Source organism: Myotis brandtii, unplaced genomic scaffold (genome assembly GCF_000412655.1).
Source record: "Myotis brandtii unplaced genomic scaffold, ASM41265v1 scaffold281, whole genome shotgun sequence".
Lineage (NCBI taxonomy): Eukaryota > Metazoa > Chordata > Mammalia > Chiroptera > Vespertilionidae > Myotis > Myotis brandtii.
The window spans coordinates 136464-157762 of record NW_005360721.1 but is presented as its reverse complement, the minus strand read 5'-3'; the positions used below and the strand labels follow the sequence as shown (position 1 = coordinate 157762).

At 46.3% G+C, this 21299-nt stretch overlaps 1 protein-coding gene across 6 annotated transcripts in view; it reads left to right on the top strand.

Annotated features, from left to right (window-relative positions):
• Positions 1 to 169: 169 nt before the first annotated feature.
• IL1RL2 (interleukin 1 receptor-like 2) overlaps positions 170 to 21299 on the top strand; it is a 68987-nt gene continuing 47857 nt past the window's right edge. For 3 of the 6 annotated variants that reach the window (XR_001362621.1, XM_014541872.1, XM_005868976.2), the window contains exons 1-6: positions 494 to 504; positions 887 to 1458; positions 2155 to 2389; positions 4702 to 4897; positions 14113 to 14272; positions 19585 to 19659. Coding sequence is in view for 5 of the 6 variants with exons in the window: in XM_014541872.1 (XP_014397358.1) it covers positions 1398 to 1458; positions 2155 to 2389; positions 4702 to 4897; positions 14113 to 14272; positions 19585 to 19659 (727 nt within the window). In the remaining variant the exon portion in view is untranslated. Of the gene's footprint in view, positions 253 to 493; positions 505 to 886; positions 1459 to 2154; positions 2390 to 4701; positions 4898 to 14112; positions 14273 to 19584; positions 19660 to 21299 lie in introns of those variants that run through there. The other 3 variants (XM_014541870.1, XM_014541869.1, XM_014541871.1) reach the window with 3 other exon arrangements.

Here is a 21299-nt window from a genome sequence, read left to right as displayed (position 1 = left end):
GGTTGGGCGGGATGGAGCCACAGCCTAGGCGAGTGCCTGCCCTGGTGGAGCCGCGAGCTTTGCGGTGCAGCCGCCCCAGCCCTGGCGCAGGGAGATCCTGAATGATGGTCGAATTTTAGATTTCCTTCCGTCGCAGTGGCCAGGGCAGCAGCCCCTGGGCAGCCCCCGCCCTCCCAGGTGGTCCTCCAGGTGGATCTCACAGGCCCCTCCCAGGTGGTCCTCCAGGTGGATCTCACAGGCCCCTCCCAGGTGGTCCTCCAGGTGGATCTCACAGGCCCCTCCCAGGTGGTCCTCCAGGTGGATCTCACAGGCCCCTCCCAGGTGGTCCTCCAGGTGGATCTCACAGGCCCCTCCCAGGTGGTCCTCCAGGTGGATCTCACAGGCCCCTCCCAGGTGGTCCTCCAGGTGGATCTCACAGGCCCCTCCCAGGTGGTCCTCCAGGTGGATCTCACAGGCCCCTCCCAGGTGGTCCTCCAGGTGGATCTCACAGGCCCCTCCCAGGTGGTCCTCCAGGTGGATCTCACAGGCCCCTCCCAGGTGGTCCTCCAGGTGGATCTCACAGGCCCCTCCCAGGTGGTCCTCCAGGTGGATCTCACAGGCCCCTCCCAGGTGGTCCTCCAGGTGGATCTCACAGGCCCCTCCCAGGTGGTCCTCCAGGTGGATCTCACAGGCCCCTCCCAGGTGGTCCTCCAGGTGGATCTCACAGGCCCCTCCCAGGTGGTCCTCCAGGTGGATCTCACAGGCCCCTCCCAGGTGGTCCTCCAGGTGGATCTCACAGGCCCCTCCCAGGTGGTCCTCCAGGTGGATCTCACAGGCCCCTCCCAGGTGGTCCTCCAGGTGGATCTCACAGGCCCCTCCCAGGTGGCCCTCCAGGTGGATCTCACAGGCCCCTCCCAGGTGGCCCCTCCCAGGTGGTCCTCCAGGTGAATCTCACCAACCACTCCCAGGTGGATCTCACCTGCTCCCAGGTGGGCCGGGCTGGGATGTAGGTTCAGGCCTGTGGACCCAAGGCCCCAGACGCAGGGGAGGCCACGCGCCACGCACAGGGGACCCGGACCCTCAGGGCTGAGGTGGCTGGGGGCCAGCCTCCCAGCGATCCCACCTCGCTGCCCAGAGAAGGGGGGCCGCCTCCTCCCCAGGAAGCAATGGTGCTCCCTGGAGGGGGGACCCGCTTCTGCCCCCACCGCGCCCTGCCTCCCTCCTGCGGCGGACCGCGGCTCTTCCACCCGATCCTGAAAGTCAGCCCAAGAATAGGAAGGGGCAGGGAAGGTACACGCGGGGCCAGGTGGAGGGCACCCCAGGAGGAAGGGAAGGCCAGTGGCTGACCTGGGATCTCCGAGGTTCAGAGGTCGCCGAGCCGGCCCCTGCCCCCACCCCTTCTCTTCCCGCAGCCTGCTATGGGGGCGGCGTCCCTGCTGCTGTGCGTGTCCGTGGCCCTCCCACTGCTTCTGGGCGCAGGTATGTTGGCGTTGCCTGGGCCTCGGCCACCTCACCATGTGTCCCTGCGGCCCGCCCGCCTGGTGTGTGGACCTGGGGGGACGGGGGGGAGCTCTGAGCCTGCAGCTCACCTTTCCCGGGGCCCAGGCAGGGGTCTGCGGAGTGGGAGCATCCCTTCCAACGCCTGGTGCTCGGCCCCAAAAGGTCATGAGCTTTGAGGTGACTTAGGAGAGGAGGAGGGTAGGCAAAGTGCAAGTCAAGGCTTGCATTCAACGGCAAATGGATGGCGTGCTGTCTGTGTCTTATGACAGCGCAGTTCTATGGCCCAAGGTAAAAGCAAACCAGGCGATTTGGTGGAAAGGAACTTTAAAGCAAGCGGATTTTTAAACAAAATAGCTGGTGACAGAAAACAGGACAAGGAGGGCGGAGAGCAGGAAGGTTTCCTCTGAGGGGAGGGGAACGAATGAAGGCCTTCCGATGGAAGGGGGAGAGGGGCTCATTCCAGAGGCTGACAACGGGAGGAAGCAGGAGATTCAGTCCTATGGACACACTGGGAGGACTCTGAATTCTGCTTTCACATCAACACACTATTTTTGGGAAATTCCCACACTGAGAAAGCTCTCAATGAAATTGGCTAGGAATTGACACATTCGTTAAACTATTAATAAATAACAGTAGCGTTCCCTTTCATGATTACGTTTCCCTTCCTCTCCCTAGATGAATGCCAGGACATTCGTGTGCTAACTGAGGCATCTTCAGCAAAGCAGCCTTTTGCCTTTAGTTGCACATCCCCTCTGCTCACTTCTGGGAAAGCACGGGTAACCTGGTACAGACACCCTAGCAAAGTCCCAGTCTCCACCGACTGGCAGGCTAGGATCCACCAGGAGCAGAGCTGGCTCGTGTTCCTGCCCGTGGCCTGGGGGGACTCGGGGACCTACCGGTGTGTTATAAAGTAAGTTCCTCCCTTAAAGAGCACTAGCACACTCTCCCAATCTCTCTCTCACTGACATGTTATAATTATATGTCTATAATTCTTTCAGGAAAATTCTTAATAAATTCTTAAGAACTTAAAAACTCAATGAGAAGAATAAAATATAGTTTTATAGTTGTTATAAAACAATTTCCAATGAAAACATTTTAAAGCAGAGAAGATTTGTAAATCAGTTGTTAGAATATGAAATACAGCTTTTCCCGTGGAAATGATGCCACAGCCAGACCAACTTCCAAAGCTGGTGTCTCCCACTATTGTTGTCGCTGCCCTCATTCTCCGCATGCCCAGCGTTCCTGTGATGGGCTGCACGTCCGGAGAGGAGCCAGCCTCCTTTGCCCACCTTTTTTTAAGGCATCTGCTATGGAAATGTACCAGTGACAAAGCACCACGTATGCTCAGGCCCAGTGTACCCTGTGCTAGAAAGTAACACTGTGTAGATGAATGACAGCTCTGGTGGGGACTGCGGTGAGCTGGAGGTGCCTCACCAAAGGCGACAGTCTATTCAGCTCAAGTCCATTTTCCATTTTTTCAAGGAAACCTGAAAATTAGTGTGTGTGTGTGTGTGTGTGTGTGTAACTTTTCAATAGCTTTGGTGTGTTGCCTAAATAAAAAACACCTTTGGACCACATTTTGCCCAAGGGCCCCGTTTTATGACCTTCCTTTACTGACACGCATGTGCATGACCTAATGCAGCGGTCGGCAAACTGCAGCTCGCGAGCCACATGCGGCTCTTTGGCCCCTTGCGTGTGGCTCTTCCACAAAATACTGACTTCTGCTCATGGGCCACGAAGTTTCAATCGCACTGTATGTGTGCACCAGCATGTGGTATTTTGTGGAAGAGTCACACTCAAGGGGCCAAAGAGCCGCAGTTTGCCAACCACTGACCTAACGAATGCTTTGGCCTCCCTGAGGCGTGCTTCTCTTATCTGCAGAATGGGAAGCATGGCAGCCTGGTAGGGCCGAAGTGAAATGAGCTGAGATCATGGGACGTAGGCGCCTCCAAAGGGAAGCTGCATTCCCTCTTATTCTGTTTCTGTGGTATTTGCTGGTCCCTTTCTGTGCCCGGCTCTGATTCATGCCAGATTCCTCATTTTCATATGTCAGATCGACCTACAGGACAAAATCACTCAGTGGTACAGAAACAGAAGTGGCCGGGAGCCCGTGTACCTGGCCTCTTTCCAGTTTCACTCACCAGGCCCATCATGCTGGGAGGTGTGCTCTCCCATGACATATGAACTAGAGGTGGAGATTGTATGTCACACAAATTCACTGTGAAATCCAGACTGGATTTAAAATATTTGAACCTGGGAGCTGGGAAATGCAGAAAATCATCTTTCACAGAAAGGAAACAGATATTGTCTGTAATAGAAGAAAATAAGCAAGAATTTTCATAAAATTTTAACATATACATAGACATGATACATACTTTGTAAACTGTATATTTGAAATGCTTTCAAATTCACATAAAATTTGCAAGACTAGTATAAAGAACTCTCATCTATCCTTTAACTAGATTCCCCATTATTTAACATTTTGCCACATTTACCTTATTATTCTCTCTCCATATATTTGTACATCACACTTGATAAGTTTTCTAAATCATTTTTCCTAAATCATGTGAGTTGTAGGCATTATGACCCCTGACCCTTTACTATTTCAATGTGTATTTCCTATCAACAAAAATATGCTCTTACTAATCACATACAGATCACACCTTTAGGAAACTGTACTGTTGTACAATGTTTTTTATCAAACCCTCAGTCCATGTTCTACTTTTACCCATCCTCTCAGTGGCGAGCAATACACGTCTTTTCTTCCAAGTAGGGGGCCAGGCAAGATCATGCTCTGCTTCTGGCTGCCATGTGCTTTTGCTCTTTTCCCCTGGACAGGTCCTTGGGCTGTTCTTCATGACACTGACGCTTTGAAGGAGCACAGGAAATTGTTTTATATTAAATCCCTAATTTGGGTTATTTCTCCCCAAGCCCCCCAGGTTGGAACACTATGACAGGGTCTGTCCTCCTAGGCCACACTCAGCGGCACCTGTGTCTGTCGACCCCTGGCCATGTCCCTGTTGGTCCCTGGGTAGGGTGCTTCCAATGTTTCCATGTGTCAGCACTTTCCCTGGGTGCTGTGAGCCTGTGAGCTGTGCTTGTCTTGCTGGAGGCGGCGTGTTTGCACTGTGCCTCACGGAGGGTTTGCACGTATTTGAAGACGACCGGCATCGTTTGGTCCTGTGATTGTTTCATGAGGGTCACTCTGTTGTTTTCTTACAGTGATACAGACGGGTGTCGCCAAGTACATGTAAACCTAACTGTGTTCAAAAAATATGGGTGTGGCATGTCCAGAAACAGTCAAATGAATTTCCCAGATGGGCACGAACAAATACTGCATGTTGGGAAAGACGACAGCCTGACATGTCACCTGAATTTCCCGAAGAGTTGTATCTTGGATCCAGTAAAGTGGTATAAGGTAAAAAAAAAAAGGATTTTCCCATTAATACTGTCTCTTCTTTTCTTTAAAACCCACTTGTTTTTTCAATTTAAGTTGTATTTTTAAGGCAAAATTAGTAAAGAGATTGTGTATCTCAGACAGATTTGATAACTGATTGCTATTGACAATCTTATCTGCTAATTATTTATGTTTAAATTTATGGTTATTACTAGAGGCCCGGTGCACGAGATTCATGCACTCCAGGTGGTCCCTCAGCCTGGCCTGCACCCTCTCACAGTCTGGGGAGTGGGCCTAAGCCAGCAGTCGGACACCCTTAGCGCTGCCACAGGGCTTCCGGCTGTGCAGCACTGCCCCTGTAGGAGCGCACTGACCACCAGGGGGGCAGTTCCTGTGTTGAGCTTCTGCCCCCTGGTGGTCAGTGCACATCAGAATGACAAGTTGTTCTGCCATTCAGTTGATTTGCATATTAGCCTCTTATTATATAGGATAGCTTTGTAATATTTTATTATTTGTATCTTCCACCTCCTCCCTACCTTCCTTACTTTTCAGACCATCCTTGGCTATTTCTCTTTTCTAACAGATTAATTAATTCGTATGTTTGAATGGGCCCTCATGTGCACATGAAGCAATAATCACACAGCATAACCCCCGGAAGTCTCCTTCCCACTCCTGACCCATGTGTGTCCTGCGCCCATGGCCCCTCCCCCAACAAGCGGCTACTCTTATTAGTCCTGTTAAGTGTCATGTTTATTTTGGGGTTAAGTTCTAGTTTGCTTGAAGTCATATTATGAATGGATGTTAAATTTCATCTGCCTTTCCTAATTATTAGATATTTTTTCTTTTTACTCTGTTACTGTACTGAATAACAGGAACTGATTTGTGAATGTTATACCCATGTTGCTTTACTGGAATAATCTAAATTGGTGTGTAACCCTTTTTATATGTTGCCAGATTTGCTTGCCTGATTTGTCAAAAATTTTTTTCATCTAAATCATAAAGAGGTTGGTTTGTAATTTTTGTTGCCTGCTTTGTCCCTGTCAAATTTTGGTATAAAGGATATGCTGACCTTAGAAAATAAGTTGGGAAGTAATCTTTACTCTCTTCTGGAATGTTTAAGATTGATTTTATTTCTTCTGCTATGTGCTTTTAGTGTTTACAGTGAAGTTATGTAAGACTTGGCCTTCCTTTGAAGGAAGGTTTTTAGATTATAGAATTCAATGTCCTTAATTATAGGACCACTCAGATGCCCTACTGCTTCTTTATAGCAAACCTAGCACATTGTGCTTGCTTAGAAATTTTCATTTTACCTTTACAATTTTTAAGTTATTGAGCTAAAATTGTTCAAAATATACTGTTATTACCTTTTTAATATTTGTAGGATTTGAGGTGATGTCTCTTTTTCATATCTGGTGTCATATTTCTCTCTCTCTCTCTCTCTCTCTCTCTCTTTTGTTGACTCCTGCCAGGGATTTATCAACTTGAATCATTTTTTCAAAGCGCTAACTTTGTTAACTCTGTTTCATTAATTTCTGCTCTCATTTACCCGCCTCCCGTCTGTTTTCTTGGGTTTTAACTTGCTGTTATTTTAATAACTTTATGAGATGGATTTTTGGATCATCCTATATAATAAAGAGCTAATATGCTAATTAGACAAAACAGCAAAACGACCATCCAGACGACCGTCTGGAGGACCGTCTGGAGGACCGTCTGGATGAAGCCGGAGCTGCGAGGGCCGACTGAGGCAGCCGGGGCTGTGAGGGCTAAGCCTCTTGCACGAATTTTGTGCATTGGGCCTCTAGTTAATTATAAGCCTTTCTTCTTTTCTACTGTATGCATTTAAAGTCTTAAAGCCATTTTTCTTTAAACTCATTTTTAGCTGCTTTCTACACTTTTGATATATAGTATATTCTTATCATTCAGTTAAAAGTATTTTCTAATTTCTAATGTTATTTCTTCTTTGAACTCTGTATTATTTTTAAGAATTTCCTAATTTGCAAATATGGTGGATTTTTGTTGTTGTTAATCCTTACCTAAGGATATTTTTTTCCATTGCTTTTCAGAGAGTGAAAGGAAGGGTAGGAGGGGGACATAGAGAGAAACATCAGTGTGAGAGAGCCACATTGACTGGTTGCCTCTCACACGCCCCAACCAGGGGCAGGGAGTGAACCTACAACCCAGGTTTGTGCCCTTGACTGGGAGTCGAACCCATGACCCTTTGTTGTGTGGGCCGGTGCTCTAACCACTGGGCACACCGGCCAGAGCAATATAGTGGATTTTTAGAAAGTTACTTTTCTGTTTGTGGTAGTAAGCTTAATCGCACTGTGGCAGAGAATCTACTCCATATGTTGCAAGTAGTTTGAAATTTGGTGAGACTGCCTTCAAGTTCCACGTTTGCCAATGCCTCAGGCTTAGTAACAGAATGAGAGAGCTGCAGTCTGGGTTTGTTAGTTCTGTGAGTCACGTCCACAATGCACTTTCCCCCTTCTTCTTTCAGTTGCTTAGAAAGAGATGCAGAAGTAGCCCTCGGTGGGTGTGGGTTTTGGAGTGTGGCTCACCCACTTCTGAAGCCCAGTCCGCCTTCTCAGGAACCAGTGTCCACTTCCCCCCGTGGCTCCCCAGGCTCTGCTCCTCAGGCCTCGGCCTCCACCGCAGCCTCACAGCCCCTCCTGGCACCAGTGGGACCGGTCGGGGCTTCCCAGGAGGACTCTGGCTTGACCTGCCCCTGCTGAGCGCATGGCCGTGAACGCAGTGCCATTTGCAGAGGCAGATTGTGAGCATCACTCTGCCGCTCCCCCAGTGCCAAGATGCAGGTGCATTGCACCTCATTTTCTCCCTTAGGAAATGAGTTTGGACCACATGATTTCAGAAGGCTTTCCGATCCCATGGCCACTCGCCTGAGGGCACAGCCTATTCCCTGCCATCCTAGCGTGATCAGATTAGAGGAATGGGCGGTTGTTAGCAATTTGAGCCGCGTTACAATACTTATCACTATTAAAATGCATGTCAATCTCTGTAAGACCCGGAGACGAACCCAGAGCTCCATGATTGGTCCTACGTGGGCATCAACCTTTATCCTACGGATCTTTTTAACAAGCAGGTGCTTGGCCTCTTTCTCTGCTATGAACCAGGTTATGCACGAGGGAGACTCAGGCATATTTCATTTTGAAATAACCACTCAGCCCGAGAAGACAGGAGGGAGCTGGGAGGCAGGTAGTATAAGGAGGAGGGGCCATTCTCCAGTGTCAACCTGTGCAGACCCAGTACCTCCGTTATGGCTCTGTTTTTGCCACTAACTGACTCACCCCTTGGGCCTCCGTGTTTTCATCTGTAGAATGAGAGGGTTGGAATAAATTATGGAAATATTTAGAGCTTATCATCTGCCTGGTGCCATGCCAGGCACTGGGGATGTAATGATGAGAGAGCCCTCGCTTCCAATAGCTATAGTTTACCAGAAGGGCAGACAAGCAAGCGAAACAGTTTTCCTTAGAGCACAAAGTGAACTCAAAGGAGGCATCATAAGATCAGTCACAGGCCTTTCTGAGGGAGGTGACTGCTGAGCTGTGTTTACAGAATGATTGACAGCTAACCTGGGGGGAAGGGAAGGGAGCATGGGAATTCAAGGGAACAGTATGTGAAAAGGTATCAGTGAGAATGGTTGGGGCATTGATTAGAGTTTAGGGTACATGTAAGCGTGGGCTAAAGTGGTATTAGGAGTAGGAGACCTTGCATGCTAACTTACACACAGCCTTTCCCACTCACGGTATTTTAACAGCTAACCACACCACCAGGATAATGACATGATCAACTTTGTATTTGAGTGAAGTCTTCGTGTGGGCACTATAGTGAATAAATTGGAAGGACTTGATGATGGTGGTGTGTTGATTATTTAGGCTATTTTAGAATTTAATAAAAAATGGGGATCATTTTAAAAAGTGCATGAAGTGGAACTGGAATGAAGGAAAGGAGGGGTAAGCAGAGGTCACTCATCTGTGAAGGCCTCTGTTCTCTCTGTTACCTGGGAGGTGCCATGTGGGAGATTTGAAAAGGCAGCATGGTGAGTAGGTGAGTGTGGTAGTGAAGACCATGCATCTGGAGTGGTGCCCAGACCCATGCTTACCTCCCACAGTGCTCAGCTGGCGCGGGCGGGGACCACAGGACTCACCTGGTGCGGGTTTGCAGGGTGGATACGCTGGCAGGCAAAGGGCTACAGAGTTCAGTGGCTGAAAGGGGTGATTAAAGTCGTAGCCACAGCAGTCCAGGTTGGTTTAGAAAGAAAACAATGCTCGAAGGAAACTAGAAATTAGGAGTAAATAAAAGGTTAAGGGGACTGATTCAAATTAAGATAAGAAATTGGATTAGGTGCATAGAAAGTTCAGGCAGGAAATATGGCAGACTTGGTGGCAAACACTCACCGTCCACGGTGAGCCTCCTCCTGCCACAGAGACCAGGAAGCTGGAAGGAAGACAGGGCAACCAGCACACCTGCGCTGCCAGGGTGCCTGCAGCTCTGGTCCTGGACGGACTCAGCTTGTCCCCTGGCTTCCCGGGAGGCTGGTGTGAGGGCAGCACAGCAGGGGCGGGAGCCTTGTGCCTGTGTCTCTGGAGTTACTTGTTGGGCTGGCTCTACCAGCTGTGACAGGATTTCACACAGGACAACGGCGGAGTGGCCGCTCCTGCCTCTTACTGGCAGGTGGTGTAGTTCCAAATCTGGGTCCCACCGTCATGATTGTGGTGGAGGGAGCAGCTGTTGTATGAGCTGGTCCCACAGTGCTGCGCTGGAGCAGACCTCACTCCCTGAGCACTTCTCAACATTTTGTAAGCACCTAATACCCTGTGTTGAATCCTTTTCTGCCTAAAATAGCCAGAATGCTTTTTGTTTCTTGCAACTAAATCCAGTCTGAGAGCTAGGACCTCATAGAGTTTTAAAAGTTAAATGAAATAATCTCTCCACTAAGCATTTCGTTCACTGTGGGCACATAGCAATTACTGTAACAAACATTATTAGATATTATTACTTAGTGAAAATAAAGGGATGAAGAGGTGGCATAGTAAAAAATTATAATCAGAATGGTATATATGTTTTTAAGAGTTTAGAGACATAGTAGTTATGGACAAAGTTTAGGTTGTGGCTGGGAGAATTGAGGACTGGGAGGGATAAAGGTTGTCCTTGAAATCGAAGGGGTTGAGGGGAGAAAGTTTGGACATTAAACGCCCATTCTTATAGATGTTAGATTAGGTGGCTCAGGAGGCGGCGAAGGAAATAAAGAGAGTTGATCAGAAAAGGAAGGAAGGAAGGAAAGTTTATTCTGCGTCCCTGGGAGACCCACGTACCCCCAAGGACAGGGCACATGAATTCACGCCAACAGGGAGGGGGGCGCTTTTTTTATACTGCGGTTGGGTGAGGGGCGGGGACATGAGCTGAGGTATTCAGTTGAGGAAGTTTCAGCTGCAGGGGGTCAGCAAGGTATTCAGGAATGAGTCAGTATCTGTGTGGGGGTCTTGGAGAAGCCAGTATCTGTGTCTGGCAGGCTGATCTGTTAGAAATGCCAGGGGGAGTCCATTATCTCGTCACACGTCTGCATGTATCCGATCCTGGGCTCCCTCCAACCTAACAATAGATAGATAGAGAAGTGCCTATACGTGTCCAATACTGTATGTCTCTATTTTTTTCAGTTCCAAATTACTCCTCAATACTACAAGGTCCTCCTCACCATCCTGCGGAATCTGTACTATGAGGTTACTCCTGGCTTTCCCGCTGACAAATCTAACATTTATTTTCAGTCCTAAGCTTGATTTCCTAGTAGCGTTCATAACTACTGGACATTCTTTCCAGCTAAGAACTCTCTCTTCTATTCTACCTGAGACTCATTTCTTTTATCTCTGCTCCCCCACACCCCCATTCTTTCCTTAGCAACCATCACTGGATTCTCATCCTCTATATTGGGGCCTTAGATTTTGGGGTTTCAATTTCAGCCACGGTCATCTTCTATTCTTGCCTTGATTACATTCAAATGGGGATGGCTCACGGAACCATTCATGCACAGAGGGCTCCCAACTCTCTCTCCCACTTTGATCTTTCTCTCAACCTCCAGATACTTTGTCCAATGGCCTAACATGTATTCCTCTTAGACATTTCCATCCGTAACTCAACCATTGCCACCATATTTAGAGCCACTTTGGTCTCACCCCCAAATCTGATCATTCTTTTGTATTTTCATTACATTCTCTCTCCTATCTAACAACACCTTTGCATAACCAAAATGGGGTCATGAAAATCCTGTTCTCTCTCCATATTCCAAATTTGTCACTGAATTCTGTGGATTGGAATTGCTTATCATCATTGTTTTTGTGTTCTCTTCTTGCTGTTGTTACTGTACTGCAGGGGTCCTCAAACTACGGCCCGCGGGCCACATGCAAATACAAATATTGTATTTGTTCCCGTTTTGTTTTTTAACTTCAAAATAAGATATGTGCAGTGTGCATAGGAATTTGTTCATAGTTTTTTTTTTAAAACTATAGTCCAGCCCTCCAACAGTCTGAGGGACAGTGAACTGGCCCCCTGTTTAAAAAGTTTGAGGACCCCTGCTGTACTGCCTTAGTTCATGCTCTGTTTAGCCTTAGTTTATGGAAATAACTTTCTAAAATTTTTCTAGTTTCTTGATCATTCATCTTTAATCCTTTCCCACACAACGAGATAGATTACTCTCAAACACAAATGTAATAACCTTATTCCCTTGCTTAGAAGGCTTCCAATGCACATCCCTTTCCATGGTTTCTGATGACATCCCTTGCCTGTCCCTCTGGTTTCATCTTCACATTCTCCCACAGCCACAACCTCTCAGTCAGAGCTCTGGGCTATTTTATGCCTCAGAACCATTGTACACGCTGGGCCAGGAGTGTTCTTTTTGGTGCTTGAAACATGAAACACATTCAAATATTGGCCATTATGAATTTTTAAATTTTAAATCTTATTAGTGAGCTATCACCCAAGAATCTCTATGTATAAAAGCCTAACCAACCGAACAAACCAACGACCAGTTGCTGTGACATGCACTGACCACCAGGGGGCAGATGCTAAACACAGGAGCTGCCTCCTGGTGGTCAGTGCACTCCCACAGCGGGAGCGCCACTCAGCTAACTGACCTGTCCTGGCCACCCACCAGCCCAGCAGCAGCCACTCACTCCCTCAGTAGTAGTGCAGGTCTAATCTCCAGAGAATGGGCCAGGCACCAACAGACCAGTGTTGCCGGCACAATCCCATCAGCACCACCAGCCTCCTGGAAGTTGGCCTCAGGCACTGCGGTCACTTCCCCTCCCTAGACACTCTGCAAGGAAGAAACAATATAAAAGTGGCCGCCAGGTGGCTTCCGATAACTAGTGCGAATGTCAGCAGGATGGATCCAGATCCTGGGCCGGCAAGGGAGGCCCACCGCCCACCTGGAAGGCTGATGGCGTCCCGCCCCCTCCCACCAGCCTTGGGACAAGTGCCAGATGCAGGGCTTACTGCTGGCAAGTGCAGCTATGGTGACGTGAGCCTCTCCCGATCAGGACTGACTGGGCGCGAGCCCACGGCAGGCGCAGCAAGGCCAGGATGAGCAGGAGTGGCAGGCGGCGTTAGACTGCCGGTTTCTGCCCAATTCCCTCAGGCCATGCGGAGGGACCCCACCCGTGCACAAATTTGTGCACCGGGCCTCTAGTTGTTAAATAAAAATCAAAGCCTTATGAGAATTTAGACTCTAAAATAATGCTTCAGTGGATTATATTAGAGGCCATCCTAGTTACCATAAAAGGATAGAATGGCTCTTAAGCTAGCAAGGCTGAACTTTCATATGGTTAAATATTTGTACCTGAAAGAAAGAATGAGTCCATTGCCAAGGGGGTTGCTCAGCAATGGAAACATGGAAAGTGAGGCCCAGAGACTGTGCCTACCTAAGCCCATGTAGGGAAGAGGTTTCCACAGTCCAGAGATTCAAGCTTTTTTTGGCTTCTCCTCCGAAGAAGGTGACATCACACTATCAGAGTCTGATGCTTTCCCCTATCTGACTCTTACTCACTCCCATCCCATGGTTAAGCCATTGTCCAGTTACAGCTTAGTTCCCCATGAAGATGTTTATAGAGCAATAATGGAAGACTTCTAGGAAGTTGTAGTTTACATGGTAAGTAAACGAATGCTTGTCCTGGCATTATTGCATTTCACCTTCTGAGACAGATTTGTTAACACTGCTCCGAAGGCAGAGAATGAGGTCTAAAACGTGCGCAATGAGATCTTTATCTATAAGTTGAGGGTTTGAATGTCGGTCTTCTCTGTTATCACGAGTGTGCGCTCTCTGAGGCAGGGACTGCATCTTCCTCCTGCTGTGGCCTCTCAGTGCGAGCAAGGAGCAGGAATTTAAATGCTGAATGACTAAAATGGGCTCCATTGTCCAAGATGTCACTTTGTAAAGTGGAGCTTCCTGAAGAAAGGGGAAAGATATGAGCGTTCAGAAGTGGGTCTGAGAGATGGGAGAAGTAGCCATTAGCATAGAATGTGAGCTTCTGGGAGGACAGATGGGTGTGAGACCTGGCCTCTGGGTGGCTGCTGAGGATGACAGGTGAGAAAGGCGTCCTGAGACTAACCAGCCTTCAGTGGGTTTGGGCTGAGGCTGTTTTGTGGATGCAGTGGAAGCAGGGGGTGGGGGGTGTGAGAAGTGGCATGGCGTCTGCTGTTCATAAACCTCGTCAGCACACGTTGACTATGGTCCAAATAGAATGCTGGGAATGAGTTATTTTTGACCTCTGAAAAGGCCAACCCTTGAGAAGTGCAGGTACAACAGGGCCTGTGACACAGTGAAGCAGGCCTTGGCCAAGGGGCGTGGTGCCATCAGATGGTGGCCCATGGGGAGAGAAGGCCCTGCGGGTGGAGGACTCTGCCTGTTCACATCCTCCCACTGGACGCATTTATGGCCCAGCCTGTCTTCCTCCATGGAGTCTTCCTCCAGCCTGCATAGGTCTCTATCCATCGACTCCCATTAGTCTGAATGTTTGTAACACTCATTTCAGCCTGTTAAACGTTCTCTGTCAACTCTTCCTGGAGAGCATTATACAGACTTCAGTTAGGTTATACACTACCTAACGTCTAGGGGCCACACAGTTTCTTGTATCTCCTCACGGTTTATGGAATGCTGCCAACTGGGAATGTGACTGATCCCAAAATGCTCTTTGAGTTGAATTTTCTTTTTTTTTTTTTATCTTTAGGACTGTAAAGAGATTAAAGGAGAGCGGTTCATTTATTGGGAAAAAAAGCTGTTAGTGAACAATGTTTCGGAGGAAGACAGAGGGAGCTATGCCTGCAAAGCCAGCCTGACACATGCAGGGAGGCAGTTCACTGTGTCCCGGAGAATTGCCGTGAATGTCAGTAAGTATGCTCATGGTCACTGCCTGAGCCTGCGGCTCTGTGGGAGATGGCGCTCTGACTTTGAGACGAGTGATTGATTCTCCTGAAGGTGTTGTATTGTAAATCAGCGAACTAGATACAAGATGCCTTAACAAGTCAATTAATTAGGAGTTTTTTATTGCATGCGGGTTCAGAGCAAAATATCTCTGTCAAATTCTGAACAAACGAAGGAGTATTCCCTTTTTATATCCTTCTAGGTTTTTGTGTAAGTTATTATTGCCAACAGCCTGTAACCTTGAATATATATCATATCTAACAAACACCTGTCATACCTATACAGACAACTTGTAACCTTGAGTACATATCATATCTAACAAATACCTGGCATGAGAATATTATCAGTATCAGCATATCAGCCCCTTACGTTAGATGGCTAGCTTGCAAGGTCAGACAGTTAAGTTTATCTTTTCTATTATTCAAGCTAAAAAACAAAGTTATATTTTATAGAATAAGAGACTGTCTAAAAATAACATAGCTGACTTACAGAGTAAGGGACTATCTAAAAATAGCAGAGAATTTCAAACAGCAGTTTCAAACAGCAGTTTTTCCAAACGAGGGATTATTATGCCTCAAAGGTTAGCAGGTTCTCACATGTCACTATTAGAATCAGAGGGTAGAAAGAATGAGACATGAGCAGTTTAATTTCCTCATCTGAGAAAACAGAATACGCAAAACCCTTGGTCCACTGTAATTGAAACACACACACATCCTGTATGTAGAGTAGCTATTGGGATGCCTGGCCAAGAATAGAGATTTAGTAAGTGGTGGATATTGTGAAAATTACTCTGTTTCCCTGAGCCCTCACTGGTGTGACTCTTTCAGTGGCCATGCCAGCTTTGGTCTCTGAAATTGGTTCCAGGATGCCTCATGCCCATGGGGTCTTAGTTCTCAGCCCAGAGAGCTGGATTTCTTAAGCTTATGCCCTGAAAATTTTAAAGCCGAATCTTAGGGGTAGAAGAAACCCGAACTAGCAATGTCGCTTGAGCCATTAAGTTTGCAGAGGTTCGGGAGGAGAAGGCCTCCTGTCCTTACAAAGTGGTTAGTGGAGGCCACAGGCCGAACCCAGGCCGCAGGGCCGGGCAGCGGGTTCTCTCTAACACACTCAGCAGGTGCTTCTGCTCGCTGCCTTGGCTTTTTTCCCAGTAGAGAGTTGTTTTCTATATTTACTCCTCTAAATGGGAAGAACTGAAGGCTAAATACATGTTTATTTTAACATTAAATTTATTGGGTAACATTGATTAATAACATTATGTAAACTGTAGGCGAACAATTCCATATAGCACATGTCTGTATGCATGTCTTTGCCTTGCCCTTTCATGTCTGTCACTGATTTCTGTCAGCCTTCATGTCCTGGGAATGCTTAGAGATTTCTTGATGGTGTGGCTGTCTGAGGAGGTGTGTCCAGCTTGAGTGGCTTCCTGCTTCCCACCTGGAGCCCCTGAACTGTGAAATTAATTGCATTAGTTGTTACGATTTTTATGCTTTGGGTTTTATGCTGTGATACAACTCTGAAAGTAGGCACTTTGTGTTGGTCACAGTTGAATCCCTAACACTGAACCCAGTGCCGGGCCCACGTTAGGCACAGATCTATGTGTGAACTGAATGATTGACTACTCCTATACTTTAGTTTTATCTGTAGCAGAGGGAACTCTTTGAAAGGCAAAGTTTCAAAGGCATCTGAAGAATAAGTCAGAGGTCACTGAGTCCAAGAGTCTGATTTTATGTATTTGAAGTAAACATTTATTTTGATCTATTGTATACCCCAAATTGTTAAAATTTGATAAACAAAAAATTTTAAAAACTACACTTTGTTTTTTTCTGTTGAGAAGCTCTCAGCCTAGTGGTAGTGGAGCTAGAGAGCATTTCACATTATGTGGTGAGGACAGTTATAGACAGTGTCTGAGGGAGCAGGAAAAGATTCAGAAGTTGCCCCATGGTGGCAAGTAAATGGCCTGAAGGCTTCAGAAAGGAAATGTCATCTGAGCTGAATTGTGAAGGATGAGTAGGGTTTATAGACATAAAGAAGAGCGAGGAGGGGCAGAGAGAAAGAAGGCAAAGCATAGAAGTGTCTGCCATTGTAGATTATGTTGGATGTAAAACTAATCTAGACAGAGCATATGTAAGTACAAGGTGAGGAGGCCACAGAGTCACATGGGCAAGGCCAAGGGGACCGGTCACATGCAGGCGTATCATGTTGCTTCTGAAGAGCCCTGGGTCGGGTGCAAGTACAGAGCGACAAGGCTGTGTTTGTGAAAGTTTTGAGATGGTTTGGGCAGGAGTTGAAGAGGGTCTGAGGCCTGGACAATTTAGAATGCTTCTTCAATGTCCAGAAGAGTGTTGATCATCTAAACTTGGATGGAAGCGGTAGGGCTTCTTCTCAGGCAGTCATTCAGCGACTCTTCACTCAGTGCTTAACAAGGCCAGGTCCTGTGCTAAGCAGAGAGAACATGATGGTGAGGAAAGCAGCCAGGTCCCCTGCTCTGCCAGGGCTTTGAAGCCTGAGCAGGGAGGGAGGGAGAAATTTATCAGAGAGTGTACTAATGATAACAACTAAGGACATTAATGCAATGAAGGAAAGGGAGATAGAGCAAACAGACAAGGACCCATTGAAAAGTCAGGGAAAGCTTCCTGATACTGGTGATGCGATGGGCAGGAGTATTCACTGAGGGGTGGAAGGGGTGAGCTCTTTTGAGACTGAGGGCGCAGCCCAAGTGAGGGCCCTATAACAAGACAGACAATGGCGTTTCTGAAGGGTGGAAAGCAGACAGGTTGGCTGGAGCTATGGTGAGTGATGGAAATCATGGTGGGTTATAAAGTTGGAGAAATAGTCAGGAGCCAAGATTCGGTGGGAATATGCAATCTAAAGTGGGAAGTATGGATCTATCTTACGAAAAATGGCAGAGAGGTTGAGAGCAGGCTAGCTGATGTGACTTACATTGCGGAAAGCTCACTGTGGCTGCTGTGCACAGGATGATCCCTACAGAAACAGGAGTGGCGGTTAGTAGGCAGGTGAAGAAATGCAAGTGAGATGTCAAGTAGGTACAGGCAACATGATGGCCCTGAAGATGGAGGGGTGTGATGTGATGGATTAGAGGCATTTTAGGAGGTAAATCCACAGGTCTTCGTGTAGGATTGAATGTGAAGTGAGGGATGTGGCAAGATCAAGGTCGCCAGGCTTTTGGGCCTACACAAGTGATTGGATGATGATATTATTCAGTAAAATAAGGTAACGTTAGAGGAAAACTGGGGTTAGGAATGTGATCATGAGTTTGGTCATGGATAAAGTGAGTACATGGATAAAGTGAGTACATGAATAACGTGAGTACATGGATAAAGTGAGTACACGGAGAATGTGAGTACATGGTGGTTTTGAGTTGCTCAAGTGGAGACACTGAGGAGGCTGTAGCCTATGTGGGTCTGGATCTTAGAGAAAGAACTAGAGATAGTACAGCTTACAAGGTCACTGGCCTTGAGGTGGTAATTGAAGAGCTATATGTAAACGAGAGTGACTAGGGAAAGAGTAGAGAGTAGAAAATAGAGGGTTTAGGAGTAAGTAGTCACAGACTGAGAAATGTTAAGAGGTAAAATTAGTTTGACTTGGTGATTGGTCATTTGAAGAAGATGAAGGAAAAGCTGTTGCCTAGAATGACTTTTAGATTTTAGATGTGTGTGGTCATGTGGAAGGCAGCAATTATCTAGCTGGTGATGATTTCTGTTTGGGATGTACTGAATCTGAATAGTTTGTAGAAGGTGCAAATATTATTGCCATCATAAAGGATGTATGTTTTTGCATTTTCCTAGTTTCCTTTTTTATAACTTCCACATCCCACCAAATGGATAGGAAGAATATGGGACTAAGAGAGTGACTGTTAAATTTTGGTGGACAAATGAGGAAGAGAAGAAGTACAGAAAGATGAAAGGGTGAGGGGGTCCATGTCATATAAGGTAGGCAATTATAAAGTGGTGTGTAGGGATGATAGAGCTAAAAAAAAACAGGAGGGAAAGGACAGGAAAGACATGAAAAAGCAGGGTTGGGGGACGGAGGAATGGGACTAAAGACAAGACATTAGGGTCATTGTTTCTATCTAGGACCTAGGCCAGAGCTTTAATAATAGCCAATGCTTTAGAAGTATATTTAGATTATCAGAGATTTTTATTACATAACTAGGGGCCCAGTGCACGAATTTGTGCACCTTGAAAGGAACTGTGGGCTGTGAGGCTGCGGTGGGCACAGGGGTGGTCTCAGCCCATCCTCTGTGCCCCCACCTGGCCCCTCCCACCGTGGCCTCTGGTCCCGTCTGCTGGCAGCCCTGCTCCCAGTGCTGCTACCACTCCCATGCGCTGATGGCATGGGCCCCGCCCAGCAGCGGGTGCGAGCGGGGCCGGCACCGTCAGTGGGTGTGAGCGGCGGTTGCTGCTCAGATCACCCCTCAGGAGCAGGGGGAGGTGGAGAAGCTCTCAGGGACAACTGAGGCCAGCAGCTGCCGCTCGCACCTGCTGACGGTGCCAAGCAACCGGGACCAGCGGGTGTGACTGGGACCAGTGCTGGCAGCAGGTGCAAGCGCCAGGCAGGACCAGGGCATGCGGGAGTAAAGAATTGTCAGTAACCACCAGAGGCTCGCCCAGATGACAGCGACGGGTGCCCTGCCTTGGGCTGGTGCTCCTGCTCACCTGCTCCACCATCCTGCCAAGGCTGACACCCGCCATGTTCTGTGCATGCCCTCTGGTGGTTAGTGCATGTCATAGTGACCAGTTGTTTGGTTGTTTGGTTGTTTTGCTGTTCAGTCTATTTTCATATTAGGGTTTTATATATATAGATCTCATCAGTTTATATTTATACCAAATATGTAAATACTAGAGGCCCGGTGCACGAATTTGTGCACGTGTGGGGTCTGGCCAGCCCACCCTGATCAGGGCCAATCAGGCTGGGCCAGCTTGGGGGAGGGGACATGGGAGGTTGGCCAGCTGGCCCCGCCCCCTGGTCGAACTCCCGGTAGAGGAGACAATTTGCATATTAGCCTCTTATGATATAGGATATAATGGCAAAGCAAATTCTCTTGGTAGGCCAGCTTTTAGGTTTTTTCCTTAACAATTCAATTATTTTTGGTTTAAAAATATGCATTTATAGAGTGACACTGTCACGACATGAGTTCTGATTTTTTTTGACAAATGTTTTTTGAGGGTCTGCAAGTTTTTTAATGCTATTATCACATTAAAGTAATTGGGAATGTATTGTATGTGATTCTAATGCAATTTCATGTGTGATTTCTTAGCAGAAAATGTTGGACATGAAGGAAGAATCCCTAACATAACGTATCCAACAAACAATACAATTGAAGCACAACTTGGTGAGTAAAGTTATGAAAGCCATTGAAATCATTAAGGGTAGAAATCAACAGCCTAGTGAATTTCTTGAATTTCAAGGATGAAGAAAATTCCACACACATCCCGTTTTCCAGCTTGGAGGTACCTGAGCTCCTCAGGAGAGGCACCGAAACAACAAACCCAGGGAGCCGAGTCCTGGGCAGTGGTGGTATCCAAGGCCTGGCAGCGAGCACGGCTGGTCTCTGGTCTAAGAGAGTGAATTTCAACCCGCTGGCCTCAGGCATTTTACAGCCTGCACTACCTGATGTGTAGTCAGAGGCTCTGACCTCTTCCCTTAGATTGTCAAATTAAAAACTGACAACAGCCAACACAACAACAGCCATCCAGGGTGAACGAATCAAAATTATACCTATTTTTTTTGTCAGATAGGCAAAACATATATTTTTTGGTGCGCTACAAATTTTAGTAATTAGTTTATGTGTGCCATGAGTTGAAAACGATTGGAAATCACTGGTCTAAATGATTAATGTAAATCTGTTTATGCAAAGGCAATGAAATGTAAAAATAATTCGCAAAAGAGATGATAAAACTACAAATATAATGTTGGTCAAGAATTCTGAATGATATAATCTCGCACTGGAAGTTATTTTAAAGGAGTAGAGAGAGTTATCATGTTATTTTCCTTATTTTCCTTAGGAAGGGACCAGTGAACGTTGCCTCAGTTTATGATCTAAGTGAAGAAAAAGGAGCTCAAATTATTTTTTAAAATGTAAAGGTAATTGCTAATAAAATACTAGTTGAATACTTTCTGAAGAAAAAAGTAAATTAAACAAATTATTATTAAAAGATAAATGCTGAGGTTGAATCAAATATTAAAATCCGGTTACATGCTATTTTTAAAAGACATAGTTCTAAAATACATGACCTAGAAGATTAAATATAAATTCATATGCCTTGTATAACTTGGCAATATGAATCTTTCAATCTGATAAATGTCTTTTAATGCAAAAAATTAAATGACAAATTGAATCATTTGATACTAATAAAAATTATAATTACCCCTCTCCCCTCAAAAAAAGTTATGTGCCAAATAACAGTGCCTCAAAATATTTGAAGCTAAAACTCTCGGATATACAAAAGCAATACGATAAGACAATACAATTATTTCAATTATAGTGGGAGATTTTGACATCCTCTGGATTTGACTAATTTGTTAGTCAAATAAGGATCTGAAAAATTATAGTAACATGATAAGAATAATGTATTAAATAAATCACACTAATACAAATTATGAAAAACTCAAGAGTCCCAGAAGAGGAAATCAACAACTCTATCTTCTATTCATTTGCTTTGCTGGTTAGATTTAACTCACAGCCATAGTTGCAGATTACTTAGAAAATAATGGCAGTGAAAACATGTCAAGCTTCATGGAATGTGACCAACGCTGAATCTAAACAAGATACAAATATCATCATTATCAATAGTAAGTGCAGAAATAATAAAAATGCATAAATTAATAATTTAACTTTATAAAAGGGGGCAACAAAATAACCCATGGCAAAAAATAACAAAGATAAAAGTAAAAAGATCATGACTTTATTAAATGGTAAGTTCCAGGGTTGGTTCTGGGAGAGCAGGGCTCCTGGTGGGGTGGGGTGGGGTG